Source organism: Orbicella faveolata, unplaced genomic scaffold (genome assembly GCF_042242905.1).
Source record: "Orbicella faveolata isolate gen_17 unplaced genomic scaffold, um_ofav_v1 contig_4, whole genome shotgun sequence".
In the NCBI taxonomy this organism is placed as follows: domain Eukaryota; kingdom Metazoa; phylum Cnidaria; class Anthozoa; order Scleractinia; family Merulinidae; genus Orbicella; species Orbicella faveolata.
Window position 1 is genome coordinate 700,237 of NW_028301569.1, and position 20,989 is coordinate 721,225.

At 37.6% G+C, this 20,989-nt stretch overlaps 2 protein-coding genes and 1 long non-coding RNA gene across 4 annotated transcripts; 1 reads left to right on the plus strand and 2 right to left on the minus strand.

The window, feature by feature from the left end:
• Positions 1 to 4,488: 4,488 nt before the first annotated feature.
• On the plus strand, positions 4,489 to 7,242 carry LOC149100853 (uncharacterized). The gene is made up of 2 exons (XR_016203037.1): positions 4,489 to 4,775; positions 6,983 to 7,242. It is a non-coding gene; the product is annotated as an uncharacterized LOC149100853 (long non-coding RNA).
• Positions 6,221 to 17,281, minus strand: LOC110053669 (histamine H2 receptor-like). 2 transcript variants are annotated; one of them, XM_020759929.2, is made up of 2 exons: positions 17,002 to 17,281; positions 6,221 to 9,898 (listed from the first exon to the last, which is right to left on the minus strand). In XM_020759929.2, the coding sequence occupies exon 2, from the start codon at positions 9,858 to 9,860 to the stop codon at positions 8,919 to 8,921; it is 942 nt and encodes a 313-aa protein (XP_020615588.2). In that variant the 5' UTR covers positions 9,861 to 9,898; positions 17,002 to 17,281; the 3' UTR covers positions 6,221 to 8,918. The 2 variants fall into 2 exon arrangements, with proteins under 2 accessions (XP_020615588.2, XP_089132177.1); XM_089276051.1 differs by lacking the exon at positions 17,002 to 17,281 and adding an exon at positions 13,800 to 16,994.
• LOC149100854 (histamine H2 receptor-like) lies at positions 10,133 to 13,791 on the minus strand. The gene has a single exon (XM_089276050.1). It carries the CDS (start codon positions 13,029 to 13,031, stop codon positions 11,964 to 11,966), a length of 1,068 nt encoding a protein of 355 aa, XP_089132176.1. The 5' UTR covers positions 13,032 to 13,791; the 3' UTR covers positions 10,133 to 11,963.
• Positions 17,282 to 20,989: the final 3,708 nt, after the last annotated feature.

Sequence of the window (20,989 nt, forward strand, 5' to 3'; positions counted from 1 at the left end):
AATGCGAGGAATTTCGAATTACTTTGGCGGCATATAATAAATGACAGATAATCAATAAGTGTGGGGACTAAAAGGAAATTTTTTTATAAATCAAACGGAAAAAGAGTGGAGCTTGTTACTTGATCAACAGTCTGTTTTAATCAAAACAGAAAGGCCAATCTAATCAGGAAACTAAAAAAATCGAATGCAAATTCCGGTAAAGAAAAAATATGAGACGAAACACACCAGCAACTGAAAAAATATGAACCACATTGTCTCAATTGCGAGGACAAAACGTAATTGTTTACACGGCAAAATTTGTTTGATTTACAAAAGATGAGTTAATTTTGATTATTTATTTTCAAATACAGGACAATTTCCGTCCTTAGCTACTACATCAACAGTTTACATTAATAAGATTTAAAGCTTTCAGCAAGTTATAAACGATGTTACATCAATACGAGGACTTGATGATGTCAATTTCACTTTTATCATTAAATTCTACCGTTTACAAACTTTATCTTGTGTTGAATTGGACTTGCCCTTCACACGAATTTTAAGGCCTTGAGAGCTGTAATTACTTTGTTGACACAATAGCACTAAGTTCATTTTAATCGAAAGCATAACACATCAACAACCCATTTACCCAATATTCAAACAAGCAGCAGAAGACTTGTTTTTCAAAAGAGCCGACGACAAATATCGGATCTTAATATCCGAGGAACCATTTTATTACACCTACAGTCGGCACAAGAAAATTAAATGAGAATCCGATCCTAAAGGAAGTGTTCGTTTATATCAAGAAGGGTACAAAATTGACCTAACGGTTCTTTTTGTGTTAACCTGAAAGAAAATCTAGACTTATTGCTCTATCTGTTTGTTTTGTTCTTTTAAGGCCTCGTGGCCAGATCAACGTGTGTTCAAACATCCTCAACATCCTTCACAAATCAAGCACTCCTCATTTTTGAAAGTTTAATAAAAGATCGCCGTTGATTGACTGACGAGAATTTAATCAGAACATATTGGTCGCTTTTTAATTTTATTATGAATTGGATCAGACTGCGTACCGTACGTTTATCGAGTCAAGGATGCACAATCACACGGGCGTCTGGTAAGCACAGCTGCTACTTGAGAAAAGTGCCCGAGAGAGCAAGTCTAGCTTCTCAAGTTCTCTTGGCATTCCCTGTACCATTGGGCATAGGAAGTAGAATGAACCAATTCTTTAAGAACATAGCAAAATGAACAGAGATCGGGAATAGGCGAGAAACTGTTCTGTTGGTTTGGGCCGAATCTCTAGCGCGAGAAATTACACATTTTAGCAGCGTCGATAAAAAGGTCATGGTTCTGCTTTGTTTTTATGGTCTTTGCAACTTAGAATACCCACACCGATCGAAAGGTTGAGAACGTAACGGTTCTTCGTCTATCCACTTACTGATACGCGCTCGTGCTAGTGGATCACGCGGATTTCGTGGCTATGTAAAAATCAACGGTGGTGGATGTCTCTAGCTATTTAGACAATAAGGAAGAAGTCTCTTACTTCAACTTTTTCCCTTTACAAGAAGATAGATCCGTATCGCGGTTTGCAGCTAAGAAAATGATATAACTCGTATTCCAGGTCACCGACCAAGAAAAGACAGGTACTACAAATTCATCTTAGCCTTATCTTCGCCAGAATGCTTGCATCGCCATTTATTGTTAATTATTTTTATTTTCTAGCGAAAGAGATCCAGTCGTTGATTTACAGCAACTGAAGTGTTACATTGCAAGAAGAGCTCTAAATTTTATTCTCTACCACGGACGTATGAAGAACTTTAAAGCTTGAACTGTTATTTTCAAACCTTTTTCTTATATTCCATTCTGTTCAAATTCTGAATGGATGAATATATGATAATGATTACACAATGAATCATACATGCATTGAGCTCATTTGAAGGGGATAATAATAATTCATCATCATCAACGGTCCATCTTTGACGTGTGGTTCCGGATTCATTTTGATCAAGTGATTATCGCATGATAATTTAAAATTTATTATAATATTTTTAGTTTCCATTTTTCACTGGTCATTATTAGTTTCAAGGTTTACTTTTTATAATTTTGTCTAAGAGCTATATTTCTGTCACAATATTGCAATTTCACGACGATTTAAAGCTTTATCCCAATGTTTTCTGAATACTAATCACGGGTTTACGGTTTATTTCTTTTTAGCTGCTCGGTTCGGTCGTTGCTTCGTGTAGCTCATTGCATTTCTCCTGAAATTAAGTTCTTAAAATGGAAACAAAGAACTGAGCGGTCTAAGTACGTGTAAAATCACATTGATTGAAAACTGGACCAAAAACAGTTACGACACCGGCCGTGTGAAATACAGATCTGCCTCGTGACAAAACTTATAGCGGCCACTGTATAGAAAGTTAACATTGAAGGAGATATAGAGCGGGGCTTCGTGAGATTAGCTACTAATGCAAACACTGACAACACCCTTTTTAAGCATTCCTGCGGCATAATATCAAAATCCGTTTAATAAAATGAATTTACAGTAGATTAGCTGGCTTAAGAACCATGCCTTTCATGTAAAGATGAAATTGATGGTTGCAAAACGAAAGCCAGAGTTCGTCTAGTAAGGTCATAAATTTTGATATCTTCAAACTGTCAGGAAAGAATAGGACCGACGGATGATACGGCATCTATCTCACGATTAAAATAATCGTTCAGCCCTCACAATGCTTGTTCTTATCTAGAAATATTGTGAACATCTATTTCTTGTTTTTTTCTCTGTATGCACTGTTCTTCAGACATGTGCTCGTGAAGCACTTTATATGAAACATTCAATTTCCTTTGCAAGAGAAGGTTGCCGCCAATAATAACTACAATTTCTTATGTTTACATTTTCCTTAGAAAAACGTAAATGCTTTCTATTACAGTAATTGTGATTTCTACTCACCCATACAATTATAATTTTAATTCAATCATTTAGTCATACACGTTAAATAGACCAATAATCAATCGCTCTGTACTAATTTTAATACTTCTTGTGGCACCAAAATTTCTCTAGGCCATTCTGAATGAAATACGGCTGGTAAAAGTAATATTAACATTTCAAGTCTTTCATTTTACTTTTAATTCGATCTTTATGAACTCTCTGTCTTGACAGGTAGGCATTTAGAACAGGAAATTAACTCAAATTCATCTTCATTTTAGATTAAAGAGATGTTTGTTAATTGCTTCCATTTTACCGACTATTCTATCCACGTAAATTAAACAATAGGTTGATATTCGCTCGCCGGCTTATCGTTTGGCGGGAACATGTAATGAATGCGTAGTAAAAGACAGTTGACAACCTTTGATATCCGTATTCTTTGACGATATATATCACCTATCGCATTTAATGCATTATTTATAAATTCAAAATTTTAATCGTTCATTTTACTTTCTTTTTCTTTTAGAATGACCTTAGCAAAGCATTTTCTTCCAACGTTTGAAGCAAAAGGAATATAAAAGTGGTCAAGTTTTTATCTTGTCCTTTTTTCCTTTGAGTCTTGATCTTTATGTTGATGTTTTTAGGCTCCAGGAAAATAATCTTTCGCAAAGAGGAGAACGTGTCTTTTAGATGACAATTCAGTAGCTCGAGGGTAGTGTACTACGTACTGTCGTTATTATTGTATTGGCAGAAAACTTAATACGGTTTAGAGATGAACTTCATCTTATTAAAATTTCCTACTCTGTTAAAGGGAAGTTCACATTTAATATTGTTCGGTTGGAATATCTTATTAATATTGTAATAAAATAACGTTAAGCAAAATAACACCTTTTGCCTCTAGAGGCAGGCGTTAGTTTGACAGCAAATTATATTTATTTAGGCCTCGTTGTCGGAATCTGAACGAATTTAATTTACTGTATAAACCCTTTACCTCGTCGAACATCTTCCCCACAGAGAAAACTGAAAAAAATGAGGTAATTTCAGTGGAAGTTTGGCAACGTCCTGAAGCTTTTCAATAGACTTTGAAGAAACAAAAGCCTCATGCAACAACTGAAAGATAAATGCCAATATCTCTTCTCGACGTTATATTGAATTTTACGTAAGAAAATAAATCGTAATCTCCGCAATGATTAATCATGAAACTTACCGAAACTTTTAAAAGATAATAGCTAATGTTATTGAAGGTTTGTGCTAATATCAGCCACCAATCACACGTCAAAACCAGGTAGGTTCTGCGTATACCTTTTAATTGTTTGCCTTACAATAGCACCAGCGCATTTAGTAAGGAGAACAGGAAATTGAGAAGACTTTCCTGTGTTAAGTTAATTAAACAAATAAATTAGTTGCCGTGTTATCAATGCAGGACAAAACGGCTAATTGCTCCTAACTACCAGTGGCTCTGCTGCCGTTAAAGGGTGCTATGAAAAGTGTAATAGTAATTCATTCGTGTTCTAAAGAACTTCTAAAAGGCGACGCAATTAACAGTCATTCATCTTTTTTAATATTTCGCATAGTAGAAATTAATTGATTTCCAAAATTTAGACCAGTAAGGCAATACCAAATCGCTCCTGTATAAAGAGAGCTCACAAGGGAAAGTTTCCTTATTTAACTAGAATATTTGACAAAGAAGTCGAGCGTTTCTCTTCTCCCCTTTTACATTTATTTTTTAAGTGGAAAAAGCATGAACAAAGTAACCAAGGTGACTGTGTTGGTTATGATTTGTGCGATTCTTATATTGCGCCCAACTCGCGGACAACGACTACGATGTGGCCCAGGTTCCATGATTTGTGGACGTAAACGTTCTTTTATTACAAAACAGGTAGGGAGGAAAGAGTTCATGCTGTTTACGACGCCAAGTCGTTAATAATCTTGATTTTAGGCCCATCATACTTGAATTACATGTGTATAAGCTAATCCAATAGATGCCAATTCAAAAGTCTTGTAGTTACCTAGCATTCGTTCTTTGAAACGGTCTTTCTCGACAAGAAAACTTACTTTTGGATCTGATTTACAGTCCAAAATTACTGAGTTTGGATTGGTACGATTTTGAGAGACAACGAAAGGTCTGGATCGAAAGCGACAAGAATTCGGTATTCGAGTAACGGAAAGCACTCCTCGTCAACCACATGCGTTCTCGACTGTTAAATCACGGCAACAGAGGCGATAAGGAGTAGAATTAAAAGCTGCGTGATTTTATTTTATTTTACCTTTAAAAACTGCCAGGCCATTAAAATTTTTATTTTCTCTCGCTGCACTTGCAAATCAAACTTTGTTCACTTTAGTAATTTGTTCACTTTTATGTATAAAAGCACGCTGCCACTGGGAGGCAAACTTAATAAACGCCTTCAATCTCCATGAAAACAATTCTCAAGGCTAAGAATTTGCGAAATTTGAAATATGTCAGTGAAACATCAATAAATAAAGATACACCATTGCAGAACAGCCGATAACAGCGAAAGTTAGTTCGGGCGGTGCCTGTTCAAAGAAATTGCTTTTTCAGTGCAGTGCAGTGCGTTCGTTTTGAAACATGTAATTTCTCCTATCCTTAATTTAGGCCTCGTCAACATTAAGCCGGAGAAATTTGAAAACGGCGTATTCGCTCTGAAAACGCGTCAAATGTTTTCTGTCCACACTACGCCGGAGAAATTTGAAAACACAACAACCACTGCTCATTTTGGATTTGTGTTTGAGGAATACTCGAGCAGGAAAATCACATGATTATCGTGGCGCCGTCGTTTTCAAAAAGCCCCCTGACAGACTAAAATGCATCGCCGGCGTTTTCAAATAGACCATTTTAGCTTGGGCCGTTTGTTTTCCCATTACAGACCACGTGGTATTCTCTAGAGAATTGTTCTTCAATCCATCTAAAAATTATTCATTCATATATATACGCAACTATTTTAAAATTTGAAAGCAAAATTTTCAAGAATATCATCACATGGTCTGAAATGGGGCAACAAACCTCCCAAGCTGAAAAGGTCTATTCCTCCAGTTTGAAGAACGTCTTCGTGACCGATTAGTGTAAACGATAGGCCTAACTGTAAAAATAAAGTTGTGTTTTCAAATTTTCGGGCGTAGTGTTGACGGGGTCTCATTCATCTTCAAAGTTATCATAAAATTCTAGCCTTGGCATCGGTTTCGTTACGGGTATCCTAAGGAAGAATCGCGGCTTGTAGTTTTAGTATGGTAGTACAGTAGTAGAGTTGGTGAAAGCAAAGACTGAAAATGATTTCCTATGAGCAAAATATCTAGAGCGGAGACTGGTTGTAGAACAATAAAATCCAGCTTTATTGACTTAACGATCATATTATTGTACCGTTCGTATTACAGCAGTTTAAAGCACCACATAGCGCAGGGGCCTAGGTTAGCCTCATAGGTCCCAGAATTAGTGACCTTGCTTAACTTAGATAAACCTTTATAACTGCTAAATTAGGTTGGTTGTGTTATATTCATGTTCTATTAGGAAAACTTTTGACTGTCGGTTTGATTGTTCATCTTTTTCAATCGATATTGTTTGGAATGGTTGGCAAAGAAATTTTCTTGGTCTTAACTCGGGAGTGTGCTCCAGATTCATTTCATACTGTCCTTTTTCCGAAAGTGTGAAGAACGCAACCGCACAGCTATTGGTCAGCCAGGTCCACTCTCCTTAATTAAGGCACCCTTCCCAAGCATTCTTCGTAAGCGCTTGTATTCAGTTAATTAAAATGTTTTCAAACAAGGAAGCAACAAAACCCGTACACCCCGCGGAGTCCAATACAGTAAACACAGTATCTCCGTTACCATATTCTAAACGTTTTAAAATTTAATTCAGGTTTTTGAATTGTATATTCTTCGAAATGTAAAATTCAGACTTGATTTCACGGATTTAAATTCTATAATTTCCCAGTTACTTTCGTTGTCATTGTTTATTTTTGTTGTTGTTACTAGAACATGGATTTAATCAAATTATATACTTAAAGAATCAGTGCATCCCTTAAATGTTACGTAATATACCAACTAAGCGACTACTTCTATTTCACTGATTAGAAACTTGACGGTCCACTAGAGGATGCCAGGCAAGCTACAGCCAGACAGCAGATACGGGATACGAATCAAAGATCCATCTTAACCAACCTGAGGAGAATGCGCATTAACATCTAGCGGTCCAAGAAAAGACTGTGATAAACAAAAAAGACGCAAACGAACTTGAAAATTGATTAATGATAATTAATTCATTTGTTATATTACTTATAAAACTGTAACATAGGTTTGAAACGATTCAATAAAGAATATTACACAGCAAACAACTCCACGGCTCAAGATAATCGTGGCAAATCTACATTCAATCTCAAGGTTTAGAATGTCGTGCGAGTATGAAGTCTATGCAGAAAGATAAAACATACAACAAGCATACGGTTAACCATACGATAAGCATTCGGTGGGTTGTTCAAGAGAGAATTACAAGGACGGGATTAAATAGCTTGTCTTTATGATGGAGCTATGCCAGACGTACCGGCGGATCAACAGGTCTCAGTCATGAATTAACAGCAAGGGGCCACACAGGACTTACTCATAAATTTCCAGGAAGAGGGTATACCAGAGGTACTCATTAATAAACAGAAAGAGAGTATACCAGAGGTAATCATGGATAAACAGGAAGGGACAATACAAAAATAAAGTAACAGGGACGGGCTATACCGGACTTGTTCAAGTTTTACCCTTTGCAAATTAAGTCTTCACCTTGCCTTATTTTACCTTACTTTAACCTTACCTTACCTTACCTCACCTCACCTCACCTCGCCTCGCCTCGCCTCGCCTCACCTCACCTCACCTTACCTCACTTCACCTTACCTTACCTTACCTTACCTTACCTTACCTTACCTTACCTTACCTTACCTTACCTTACCTTACCTTACCTTACCTTACCTTACCTTACCTTAACCAGGAGCCTGCCTTAACTTATCTATACAGGGCGTAAAAAAATGTTTAATGCTCAATGTAATGTGTAGGTTGCAGCCTGGATTTTGAAAGGTAAAATAAACACAAAAAAGAAAATAAAAACAACTCTTGTGCTAGAACAAAGCCTTTTCAGTTCTTAGTGCAAACGGCCATGAAGGTATTTGCCTCTAATATTCGATATACATTTTGTGCTTCCATTTCCACTTTTCTATGAACATTGAAAATCGAAGCTCCAATTATATCCCACTCTGATTACTTGTTATGTAAACATTTGTAATCACATATTTGTATTGCGAAATAATTTAATTGAGAAATAGAAAACATGTACCGTGTTTCTACGGAGTTATAGAAACACGAGTGGAAGTTTGGGAGAACAAGAGATGCTGTGGGAACACCTGCGGCTCGTGTTTCCACAGCTTTTTCGAGTTCTCCCAAACTTTCACGAGTGTTTCTATAACTCGATAGAAACACGGAAAACACATTTTCTATTTCTTTTAGAAAACACCGCGACGAAGAAAAGGAAAACAACTTGTTAACTTTGATTATCAAAATGTAAATTATCTTTGCTCGCGCTATCATTACGTCAACAGCTCGTACTAGTACTAGTTCTGTGTTTCCATCGAGTTATAGAAACATGATTTTTAACCAATCAGCGCGCGTATTTTCTTAGTACTGTTTTCTAACAATATATACAACAGTAAATAATCATCACCATCATCGAATCATTTCATATCGTCATCATCAGACTTTGCAATCGTCGTCGACGTAGGCAATGACAGTTTCTTTCGTGTCTTTGCCTCTGATGTCATTTTTCAACATGTTACACTTCCCCTGATTAGTAACAGGCTCTTTTATACCGTTCAGATCGCTTTGTACTTATGTGGAAGTTATGTCAAATGCATGTACATTTACGTCGTTCCCAGTGCTCGTTTGTGTATCGCAGTTTCTTAATTACCAGTGATTCTTTTCTGCTGCCAGTAGAACCCGTGTAATTTTTCGACTAAGAAAAGAAGATTTGACTTATTTATTTCGATGTGCTCCTTAATGGAATGGTAGTGGATCCATTTTTTAGGGGACGTTTTCGTAAGGCCAGCCTGAAGTCGCGTTTAAAAAACGTGTAGAGCAGAGGATTGGTGATGGATGTCATGTATCGAATAATAACGATTACTTCGACAGCTTTTTCCATTAATGCTGAACTGCCTGACTTGAGCTCCAGGGAACGTTTGACGTACGTTGCTAGCACGAGACTAAAGTATGGCAGCCAACAAACTACAAATATTGCCGCCATCAATGCAAAAACTAAGACACATTTTTGGTCACTGATGTTTTTCCGTTGCAATCTTGATGATTTTCTATTAATTGACGGCCGTTTTCTCTTGACAATCACTTTGAACATGGCCGTGAATGCATAAATCATAAATGTATACGGGACAAGGAATACCAAGACAATGCACAATGTGGCATGGATAATGTACCACGTAACCTTTGATTTACTTTCATTCCAAGAGATAGGTATGACAGCAATGAACGCAGACGTGATCCAGATTCCCACCAAAATTTTCCACACAGTTTTCTTGGTTACCAAGTAGTGCCTGAGTGGTCTGACAATTGCTAAATACTTTTCCGCGGTTATGGCGAGTATGTGATAAGCAGCTGATACGGCCATAAGATTGTGCAGGATATACATACCATAAAAAAAAATTGCTGACGTGGCTAGTGGTTCAACATAGGAAGAGAAAAGAATGAAGTATGGAATGTTGATTGTTCCTGTCAAGAAGTCACATATCGCTAGACTCAGGAGTAAGTAGTTGGATGTCGTACGGAGGGCTTTCCTTCTGTAGAAAATGACGAACACTAGTCCGTTAATCAAAGTTATTGCTATGGCAACAGGGAGAACTTTGGATAACGCTTTGACACCATAGTTAGGTTGCTGTTGAACACCTGAAGACGAGGTGTTGTTATCCATACTTACTCCAGTTACAACTCGAATTGAGGCAACGAAATCTAGAAAAAAAAAAGAACCATTCCGCAATTAATCTAGCTCTGAATGATGGGTCTCTTTATGGTATCCCGGAAGTGGTTATCTGACTTACCTGGTCATCGTTGTCCACTCCCCATATCCCTCTCCAAGGTTTAATAACACTGATTATTTTCGCACTCAACGAAAAATTTGAATTAGAACTTACCCGATTTCCAACCCGGCTGCAAGGCTGTAACGACGCGTTAATTTTTCGAAGATTTTATCATTTTTTTTTTCATTTTAAGTTTCCTTGTTTATATATTATATGGTCTGACTACAGCCTTGCAGCCATTGACCAGTTGATGCGATAGAAGTTTTAGATCTATCTCCTCTGATTATTAGATCATGATTCGCTACTGACTAGTTATCCTTGGCATAACTGAAGAAAAACAGTGCGCTTAGGTTGAATGTTATCCTTAAGAAGAACCAGTTACAAATAGATATTGCTGGTTGGCTGAGGGCCATGAGCAACAGAAAAGAAACTATTAACCTTATTCACATGAAACTGCGTTTTCAGCGAATTACTTTGAAAAGGTACCTAAAGAAACAGTAAACTAAGTAGCTAGTTGTTTATGGAAATACCCAAAGCAGTACCCTAAATAAGTGTTTTCCCCGCAAAAGACGCAACGAAAACGCAATCTCGATCAATGAGTCAACCCTTGGATTTGATTGAATTGGATTGGAGTATATTGTGCTTCTTCGACATTCAGGCTCAAGCAATCCAGGTTAGAGCAGTGGTTCGGCATTGTGTTGTATAGTCTTGCTTTGCTCGCACTGTTTCTCTCTCCACCCATTGGGTAAATATATCCCGTTAAAACAGTGCTAGCAGTCAAACGCTGGTGAGAACCTCTGTCTCCTCCACACAAGCTTCTGGTGTCATTCACGTACAGGCGCGTTTGGAAAGATGTGAGATTGGGGATACAAGGCGCGCATTGAAAAACGGGGGGAAAGAAGTACATTTCACATTTTCCCCGTTGCTCTCCCTGTGCCATTTCATTTATTGACCGATTGGGAAACTCAGTGGCAGGTGCTTGACAGGCGATGGACTGGTATCCCACCCAGGGGAAGCGAAAATACTTGCCCTTAAGTTCCTTCATCCTACAGAAACCTAGAAAACTTCTGGGAAACTTACTTGTCGGGGAACCACAATCTCACGAAATTGGGAAGGGAGTAAGAGTTTTGACTGAGATCTCAGTGAAGCCTCTTATATCCTAAGCTCAGTTTTAGATTACTATTATTAAGTTTAAATATCTACTTGCAATTCTGAGTGGAGTAGAAAAGAAAAAACGCAATTGTACATTTTTGGCAGCATTGGAGCAAGAGTCCGTTCAGTTTAAATGTTTTTGCTGTTGATAAGCGCCAAGACGTTTTAAAACTTCCCCAAGCCACCAAGACAATTGAGAATGGTCGCAGCCTACTTGCTAGTCTTCACAGGTCTTCATAATAATATGAATAAAAAGAGTTTTTATACTTTACGTTGTTATATTTCGCGTTACAGACATTTTTACACTTTACGTTTAAAGATTGTTACATATCTTCAGGGGTAAATAATTGTTACATTTTGCGTCAAAAGTTGTATAAACATCTGGCAGTCCGACGTTGAATCGATGCGAACAGTTCTCGGATCGTTGCAGTTGAAGGTGTCTACAAAACGAGGACTGAAGACCGAGGACCTTACACCTAAAACCGAAGACTTAATTTTTAGGCCTGTTAAAGTACTTTCTGCTGAAACGCTTTGCCAGACGCTTCGATTTTAGGTCTTCGGTCTTCTTTATAGTTTCTTGTTATTGTGTTTATGATCTTGTTTCTTCTTCTTACACACGTTAAGCCAGGTTTATTGCGATTCCTTCGGCTATTTTCCGTATGATCGTTACGATCTACGACATCCTTTAACTCTTAGCCGATTCATAACTGTACAACAGACTTAAAGTATATTCCGTATATCATTTCCTCAAACATTAATCCTTATTTCTTTGGTTATGATTTTCTCCATTGATGCATACATTTCGCAGTTAGCATCCTCAGTTATCTTGTTCCCGGGCAATTGTTTCAAACAGAAGTTATAAATAATAATACTTGCTCTTTAGAATTTATAAACAAATCATTTTCCATATTGGACCATCTTGCGTCTGAAGAGAGCGACAATCTCAAGTTGTTGTCGACAGACCTTGGTCGCTTTTTGAAATACAATATTTTTCGTCTCGATGCCGCGGGGGATCCGCTAAACCGTCTTTTGAAAAGGAAATTTCGTATTTCAAGCCAGAAGTCGCGTCTAAAATATGTATACAGCAAGGGATTTGTGATAGAGACCGTATATCGAATAATGGCAAATGCTTCGGTAGCTTTTCTTATCGATATGGAAGTGTCTGACTTTACATAATCGTTAATGTTAATTATCAACATCATGGCAAAATACGGGAACCAGCAAAGTGCAAAAATTGCTGCCATGATGGCAAAGATTAATACACACTTTCGATCGGTAATGTTCTTATGTTGTAGTCTTGATCTTTGACTACGTAAGGGTGGCCGCACTCTCTTGCTGATCATTTTAAACATGACCGCGAACGCATAAATCATACATGCGTATGGGATGAAGAAAACAACCAAAAGACAAATTGCAGAATGAATGATATAACAGAGAAGACGAGAAGAGCTTTCATTCCAAACGACAGGAATGACTGCAATAAGTGTTGATGTCATCCAAATCCCCAGCAAAATTTTGAACACATTTTTCTTGGTTACCAAATAGTGCCTTAGTGGTCTCACAATCGCCAAGTACTTTTCGGCGGTTATGACCAGTATGTGATAAGCGGCTGATACGGACAAAAGTGTGTGTAGGATATACTGAAAATTGTTAAACATAGCCGATGTTACAACTTCGAAAGAAAACACAATAAAGCAGGGAATGTTGATTGCTCCTGTCAAGAAGTCGCAAATCGCCAAACTAAGTAACATGTAATTGGATTTCGTACGAAGACTTTTTCTTCTGGAAATCAGGGTGAGGACGACTCCGTTGGTCAGAATTATGGCTATAGCAACCGGAAGAAGAGTGCACAGCGCTTTGAGACCATCCTTACGATGCTTGGACAAATTTGGAGGGGAGCTGTTGTTATTCATGTTTACTTCAGAGGAAAATTTGACGAAACGTTGGATATCTAAAACAAAATCATGAAGTTTAGTTCATTTTGTATATCAAATGTGACACTCTTCTAGGACATTCAAAAGTAGGGAAGGGACTGTGACTAAGCCAAGTCGTTTAGGAGTTTGGACATGCCGATGAGACCTACTGAACTTGGTAACCTACTACGCCAAACCTTAGGAAAATCTAAACAATGCTAAACAAGAATTCAAAGCCACAAAAAGACACATTAATATTTTGCGTTTGCTTAGAAATGGTTTATCATTGTCACGTTGTTTGCATCTTTTGATAAAAACAAAATAGTATAAAAGGATTGATTGTTTCACAGGCCCCTGTGTCTCATATTAAACATGTCACACACAGGCTTCTGCTTGCAAATTAATTGTATATTTTCAGGTTTTCGAATAGCACCCTTTTCCACATTTTCAACCACGGTTTGCTTGGTCATTTTTCAAGACATAAAATGGGCCATGATTCCGTTATCTTTGATAGAAATTACCTGACTTGTCGGGGCGCTTCCCTTTACCAAACTGAGAAAGGTTTATACCGTCGCTCATTTTTCCCTTTGCAAACAATTAAGTATACTATATTACATGATAAAAAAGGCGCTTCTGGTAGAGAAAAACTACATGGCTGAATCACTGGCTTGTATTTTGCCTGAGGGCACCTGCCTAGAAACCCAGATTTTCCTCGAGATTTACTGGGGTTCGTCATTTAAGACAGCTACCGATTGCGATATCACTTACCGACAAAAAATAGCTTCAAAATCCGCGTTCAAAAAGTTAACAATATTCTTTAGCTATGCCTTGATCAGTTTCTTAACGTCAGCTCTGGGAAACTGAACAAATTAGTTCTCAGAACAGGTGAGTGAAACGATTATTATCTATCAAGCCAATCACATATCAGGTTGTGAAAATATACACGGCTAAAATGTCTAGAAAATATCAACCGATAATAATCTATATTAGAGCATGACACTAATGAGTTGATTCTGTGGCTTATATATTTTTTTTTTTTTTGAAATTTGAGTTCTCAAATTTTACCATTGCCCTGATAAAGAATATTTTTAATCCCTAAACTCTGGCTTCTAAATAACAAGAGCTGGAAATGTGTGTGCTATCAAGCTTAACTCTAATTGACAGTAACTAACATGGCAATATTGTTGGTCGAGGTCTTGAATTCATACGGCATTTTGTAAGAATTTCATAATTCACAGCACCTGAATTTTAAAATTATTCGCTTCCTCAGATAGAAGAAGCCGCTTCACCGCGTGCTTATCCCGAAATAGAGACGATGAAAGATTAATAAGGCACCGCGAGTGATTGAACTTTAGCCGAGGGGAAATTTAGAACAAAAAAACAAGAACTAAGTGTTTCACTAATTAGATGTGAGTTTGCACTGTGTCTGCCATCTGTTTGACGATGGGCTGCGTCAAAGCAATTGCCAAAATAGCTCTAGCTTCATTAAAAAAGTAAATTGCCGAAAACGTTAAGAAACTTTAACCAATGGCTGCCTGTTATTTTAAATCAGTAATCGCCATAGTTTGATTGAGTTTGGCACCTGCGTGATCCGAAGAAAGATAAAGAGTAAGTTGATTGGACATTATTGAGAATATAAAAACCAAAGGCCACTTTTGCAAAGATAATATCTGCTAACGAGTTTGTTTTCTTATGAACCGAAGCAGCATGCCAGTGATAATAACGAAATTTCGTGCACAAAGGGTATTTTCTGCTAAAAACCTAAGTTGGGTTTCTAATGTCGCGAGTCTTTAAGCAAAGCAGTGGCTGAAGTTTTCTTTCCCGCGTGAGAGAAAAAAAATAAGTAAATTCAAAGTCACCCGTGCAGGAGGTAGACGGTAACGTATTCCATTATTAAAAGGTGGAGATTTCAACTGGTCAAGTTGACTTATTTTCTTCTTCAACTTTCAGTTCTATAACAAGGTCAGGCATGAAAATTGCCATACACTCGGAATGTACTGGTTCACGAAACGAAGTGTTCACATAGGCAAAAGGCTGCCCCCTGAGGCAAGTGTCCTGCAGCATTCTTAACGTGCCTTCAGAGACACATTATTTAATTATTTTTTAACCACTAAAGGCGTCTGCTTGAAACTGAGAAATGCGCCCAAAGAGGAAACGTTTAGCAACAGTTTCCATTCATGTTATTTTTACAAACATACACCTTGTTGTATCATACCTGGTGATCCGGTCGGTTAAAAGTGGGCATTTCATTTGCCTTGCCGGTGGCAAAACAGACATCAGGCTTCTTCAGTCCGCTAAAAAGTCTTTTGGAGAGTCGTCCTAGAAGTTGAGAAAATTCTGTTGCACGACCTAAGTGTTTGCCGACTTGTTCTGAAGGGCTGTAGTTTTAAACTGATAAAACTTCACACCATACAACCTGAAGTCTCAGGAACATAAATTTCCGCCATCACTGTCCTGTTTGCAACCAGCCACATTAAATTATTTATTTTGTCAAATAAAAATTATTTTTTAAATTTCACTCTTATGTGGTGAATTTATTTTTATTTTCGAATGTTGTACAGAGGGATGCAGAAATACAGACAGGGGGTCTTGCGCGGGATAGCCCTTAGGATGAGGTTAATCAATCTCATATCTGGGGATGACATTGCACACAAATGAAAGATCCATTGACTAAAATGGTCTTCTTAGGTCATTTTAGATCGCCTTCTGTTTTATTATGGGCGGTAATGTTTGCTAGAAGCCTTATTCAAGAGAGGATATATTAACATTTTAAAATATTTCAAAATTTAAATCTAAAATTTTCATCATAAACTTAACTTAATTTATAATTATTGTATTAAGGTTATGATTAACTTAGTCGACAGTGTGAGTCCAGAGTTCAGAGTCCAGAGTCCAGTTCCTATCTTCCGGCTCGCCTTTGGTGGAGAATGCCACGTTTGTCGGGGGATTATTATTTGAATAAAGAATTTAACAGCAATAGCTTGACATGAATTCTCGACGAGTACAAAATTTGGGGTACACACTCAAAGCCGCGTGTAGTTGTCCGTTTTATAATATCTGGCTGTCTTCATAATAATTCTGGCTTTTTCAATAATGTGGCAACATGAGAGATATAAGAGTCTTTCGCATCAAATGGTTTAGCGGTGAATTTTATTTCTGAATCAATTAGCAAGACAAAGCCATTTGCAATACATAGATGTAGATTATCAACATGGATATGGCTAAGCTGTAACATAAAACTTTTTGTCACCTGATGTGTTGAGTAATGGGGAAAATACGCACTTCACAGCACATATTAAAAGAACGGGAAAATGCAAAGCAGTTATTAAGTTGATGCGGAATATCCATGTGTTTGTCACTCTACCGAGTTCGCAATTTCTATTATTTAACACATCTCAGATTTACAATAAAATTAGTTAAATTAAGGGAACTTTGTAACTTTGTGAGCGAACATTCAGCATTGCGAACAGTCTCTTTTCATTCGCAATGACTCATTTCGCCTTGCAGATGACGTTCTTTTTTTAAATTTGTTTTATTCACGGTTTCCACCAGAAAGCAGGAGCAAGGAACAAAGCCGTTGTTATGAAATCCTTCTGTATATTTACCGACTAAAGGGATCGTTCATCTCGTTTTCACTGACCAAGGTGAACATCCTCTTTACGCCCCAGAATCTTCCGTTCCAGTTTGATTCATTTAGCTCAGTTTGATGTTTAACTTCCGAAACAGTTCGAAGAAAAAGCTACATAACAATGCACTACCATATACTGCATATTGCTATTTTCATTCCATTTGCGTCTTTGTCTAGCGTCGAAAAATGTACAAATTTAAATACAAACCGTGCTCGCTGAATAGTTTCTATTACGTTCGAATACTTACGCAATCGCTCAGCCCAAGAAAAGTACGTTACAAAGATGAAACGAAAAGAGAAACAATAAAGTTGCAGATATAAAAGAAACTCGGTTCTACTTACTTGGTTTAATATCCCTGCTGTGGCCCGATGCTCTGTTAATGCAGATCCTGAACTGTGTGGAGAAACCGGAAGTTTCAACAAGAAAAGGGGCAATTCTCCTTCTTCAATTATGGTTTACCACACTTAAATTTTACACTGTTTTGATCTGTAAATAGCAAGAAATCCACTGTGTTTTGCATTATAGAGACAAGATCCAATATGTATATAAATCTTATCGGTATCATTACATCATATGATATAATTTTGAAAGGCATAAGTTCTTTTCCAAGCCCTCCCACGTTTTTTGTCAACTGTTGAATATTCGATTTGCGGTAGTTTTAATTTGACAAGGAAAAATTTAGTAAGTCGGGAAATGGGGTTAATGTAATTAATAATTGAATAAAGCAGCTGCTAAGTTCTTAAAAAGTTTTGGCTCTAGAAATCAACAGTATTGTGGTTTTGAAATAAATAACATATTTAGCTCGAAGCTCGCAGCTAAAACTTCAAATCGAGCGATACGTATACTGGTGTCATTTACGTGGTCTCGTGTGGTGCGTTTTGGAAATTTGAGATGGGTCCGGGGTCTGCTTACATAAATAATGTTTTTGAATTGTACTTCAAATTGTAAAGACCATAATAATAATAACTGGTAATAGTTATCACTAAATCTGCTCCCGCTTTATTTTATTTCTGCTTTATTGTATGAACTAAAAATTTTATTTTTTTTTTGTAAACCATATCACTCATACTGTTCCAGTAACTTAGGCATCTTATCATGAATATGATCCAAACAATCAACTAAGTAAACTAAACCAACACATTCTGTTCAACTCTGACATTCTATCACATGATATTCTTTACATAAAACTCTCACGAAACATTTATAGCAGAGAGGTTTATCATATCTCGTTAGAAAGGACGCAAAAAGTACTTTCTGGAAAAACATAGGTTGCCTTCATGGAAACTAATATTTCTTTTACAAAAATTTCACTCAGTAGAACTTTGTAGGGAGAAAAAAGCTAGTTAAAAAATTATAGCGAAACAAGAAATTAGTCAAACTACGCTGCTGTTCCAATTGATGCTGAAACAAACCATTTGTCTCGATACACGAGCAAACGTATCTCGAAAGCAGAACGAAAGTCGGGTTCTTTTTTTCGAGACGTAAACAGGAGTATCGCGTTACATTCACCATATATGCAAATTGGAGCCTCAACGAGAACGTTGCAAAACAGTTACATTTACATTTGGATCCTTGCAAAGTCACCCAGCCCACACATGAGCTCTACGCCACGTAGGATTACTCAATACAAATACGTGATGCGAATAAACGATATGCCAAAGGTAAAAACTGGCGATCGGAAGGGCATTTTGCCATCTAGTTGCAACTGAACCACACTGGCCTTGAATTTCTAGTATACTTCAGAATTTCTTACGATACCCTCTGAGTTGTTTTTCTCCCAAAATCCATCTTCAGGATCTTTGAAATCGTTTTCAATTTGTCCTAGGTGAGAATCTCGGCCATTTCGAGGCGAATTTATTTGATCGCGCTAAAATCGTCATGCAGGCCATATTGTAATTGGAGTGTACTTTTGTTTCGTTTCCTCAGAAACGAAACGGTATTGTTTTCAGTTCAGGGGTGAACTATTTACATAGTGATTTGTAATATCCAATCAGAGTAAAGTTCGTAATTGTTGATGTAAATACGGTGGAAATTCGGTCATCGCAACAAAATGTGGCGTTCCGAACATTTCAATTGCTGCTTTATTCGAAAATGGGGAATTACGACTGAAACTCTCGTTTCTCGTTATTAAAATACACAAGAAATCTACACACTGGACTTCTATTCGGATAGTAATAGTGAAAAGGAAGTTTATTTTGGAGGTAGAGAGATCGCCAGACCACGCGATTTGTCCACTAATGCGATATTTTAAGCCGATGAAAGCAGTTCGTTTTGTTTAGTTCAACGAAGAAATGGTACTGTTTTCCGTTTCATAGTGATTTATTGCCATAGTGAGTATGGATGTTATCAGCCAGTAACGATTGCAATTCACAAGGTAAATATGTTCAACAAAAATAACTTGTTGTTTCGTTTCCTCAGAAACGAAACGATATTGTTTTCAGTTCAGGAGTGAACTATTTACATAGTGGGGGTAATATCCAATCAGAGTAAAGGTCGTAATTGTTAATGTCAAAATTTCAGCCAAAACTTGGTGCATCGCAACAAAATGTGTCATTTGCAACATTGCAGTGAAACTCTCGTTTCTCGGTATTATCTTACACAAGAAAACTACTAACTGGACTTGATAGTGATAGTGATAGTGAAAAAGAAATGTATTTTCGAAGTAGAGACACCGCCACACCACGCGATTTGTCTACCAATGCGATATTTTAAGCCGATGGAAGCAGTTAGTTTTGTTTATTTCAACAAAGAAATGGTACTGTTTTCCGTTTCAGAGTGATTTATTGACATAGTGAGTATGAATGAAATCAAGGTAAACGCTTGTATTATCGTTTGTCTCACGTGCACGATGTAGTCACTTGAGATGTAGATAGCGACGTTTCGACTGCTTACTGCTAGTCTTCTTCAGGCGATAAGGTCGACTGATTGCACGGTGTCATTTATATCACAAAGGTCGGCTGTGATTGGTGCATTTCAATCCTCTTATTGTTCCATTGTTCCGGCGAGTAGCTGTTCCCTCAGTGGTCCGCTGTTGTACCGTTCTCCTGTTGTTGTGTATTTTGTGGGCATCCATGCTTCAGGAATTTCAATTCCACCATCCCTCTTGATGTTATTAGGGTGAAGTCTTATGTGAACAGGGACTTAAAGCAAATCGCTACGGCTGGCGCTGATACGGCTGCCGGAAGTAAATTTCCCCCAAAATGAGACACTACGCATGTACGTCGGTTGCATCCAGCCGTAGCGTGAAATATGACTACGTGAGTCGAGATGTTTTGCCGTAGTGGCCACTACGTTGGGTTTATTTCGCTTCTCAGGCCCTTTTCAACGGATAACTGGGCATTTTAAGAATTGCATTGGATACTAGATCCGTTAAACTCAATCTAAGTCAAAGATTATGTCAAGGTTGCCTCTCATAAGCTTGTAAATTCGTATCCTGAATTTTCGATAAGTTTTGGCAAAGGTGTTGGAATGGCGAAGCGTGTCAAGTGAAATATTCGTGTTGAGCACGAGGTTGTTTTTCTTCGGTTAATTTTGCTTTGAGAGTTTAGTGAAGATGTTTTATATCTGGATAACTATACGATGCTATTTTGCTTCTTTGAGTATTGATATATTTGTGTTCTTCACTCGATATTCTTTGAGATATTTGTCTCTGATAAAATTCGTGGTCATATGGACAAAGGGCTATTGACGGGGGCAGTGTTTATTGACCTGAAAAAGGCTTTCGATACTGTTCCTCATGACGGTCTTTTAAACAAGTTGTACAGATATGGAATTCAAGACCAGCCTCTAGCTCTCGTGGTTTGAGAGCTATCTCACTAACAGGACTCAGAGAGTGTCCATTGAAAATCACCTTTCTTCTGCCGCCAACATCAGCAGCGGAGTACCTCAAGGTTCCGTGTTAGGGCCTCTCTTGTTTATTCTTTACATAAACGATCTTCCTTTGGCCGTTGGTCTGTCTAGTGTTATGTTATATGCCGACGACACCGTTATTTTTACTGCTGCTTCAAACATTGACCAACTACAGCTGAACTTAAGCCTTGATCTCAATAACGTCTCTAACTGGTTAACAGCGAACGGTCTTTTCCTCAACCTAAAGAAAACTGAGTATGTTTTATTTGGAACTCGGCAGAGGCTAGTCAGATCTGAATCTCATAGTCCGCTTTGCATGGAAGGAAAGGAAGTCAACCAAGTAAAGTCGTTCAAGTACCTAGGAGTCTTGCTAGATGAGTGTTTATCTTTCAACGATCACATAAGCTATTTAAGGTCAAAAGTTGCCAGCAGACTTGGCCCCCTGTCACGATTACGAGGTTGTTTAACCACGGAAGCAGC

Bases quoted from the DNA above. Each gene is read 5' to 3' on its own strand.
- LOC149100854 (XM_089276050.1), bottom strand. From the start codon at position 13,031: ATGAATAACAACAGCTCCCCTCCAAATTTGTCCAAGCATCGTAAGGAT.
- LOC110053669 (XM_020759929.2), bottom strand. From the start codon at position 9,860: ATGGATAACAACACCTCGTCTTCAGGTGTTCAACAGCAACCTAACTAT.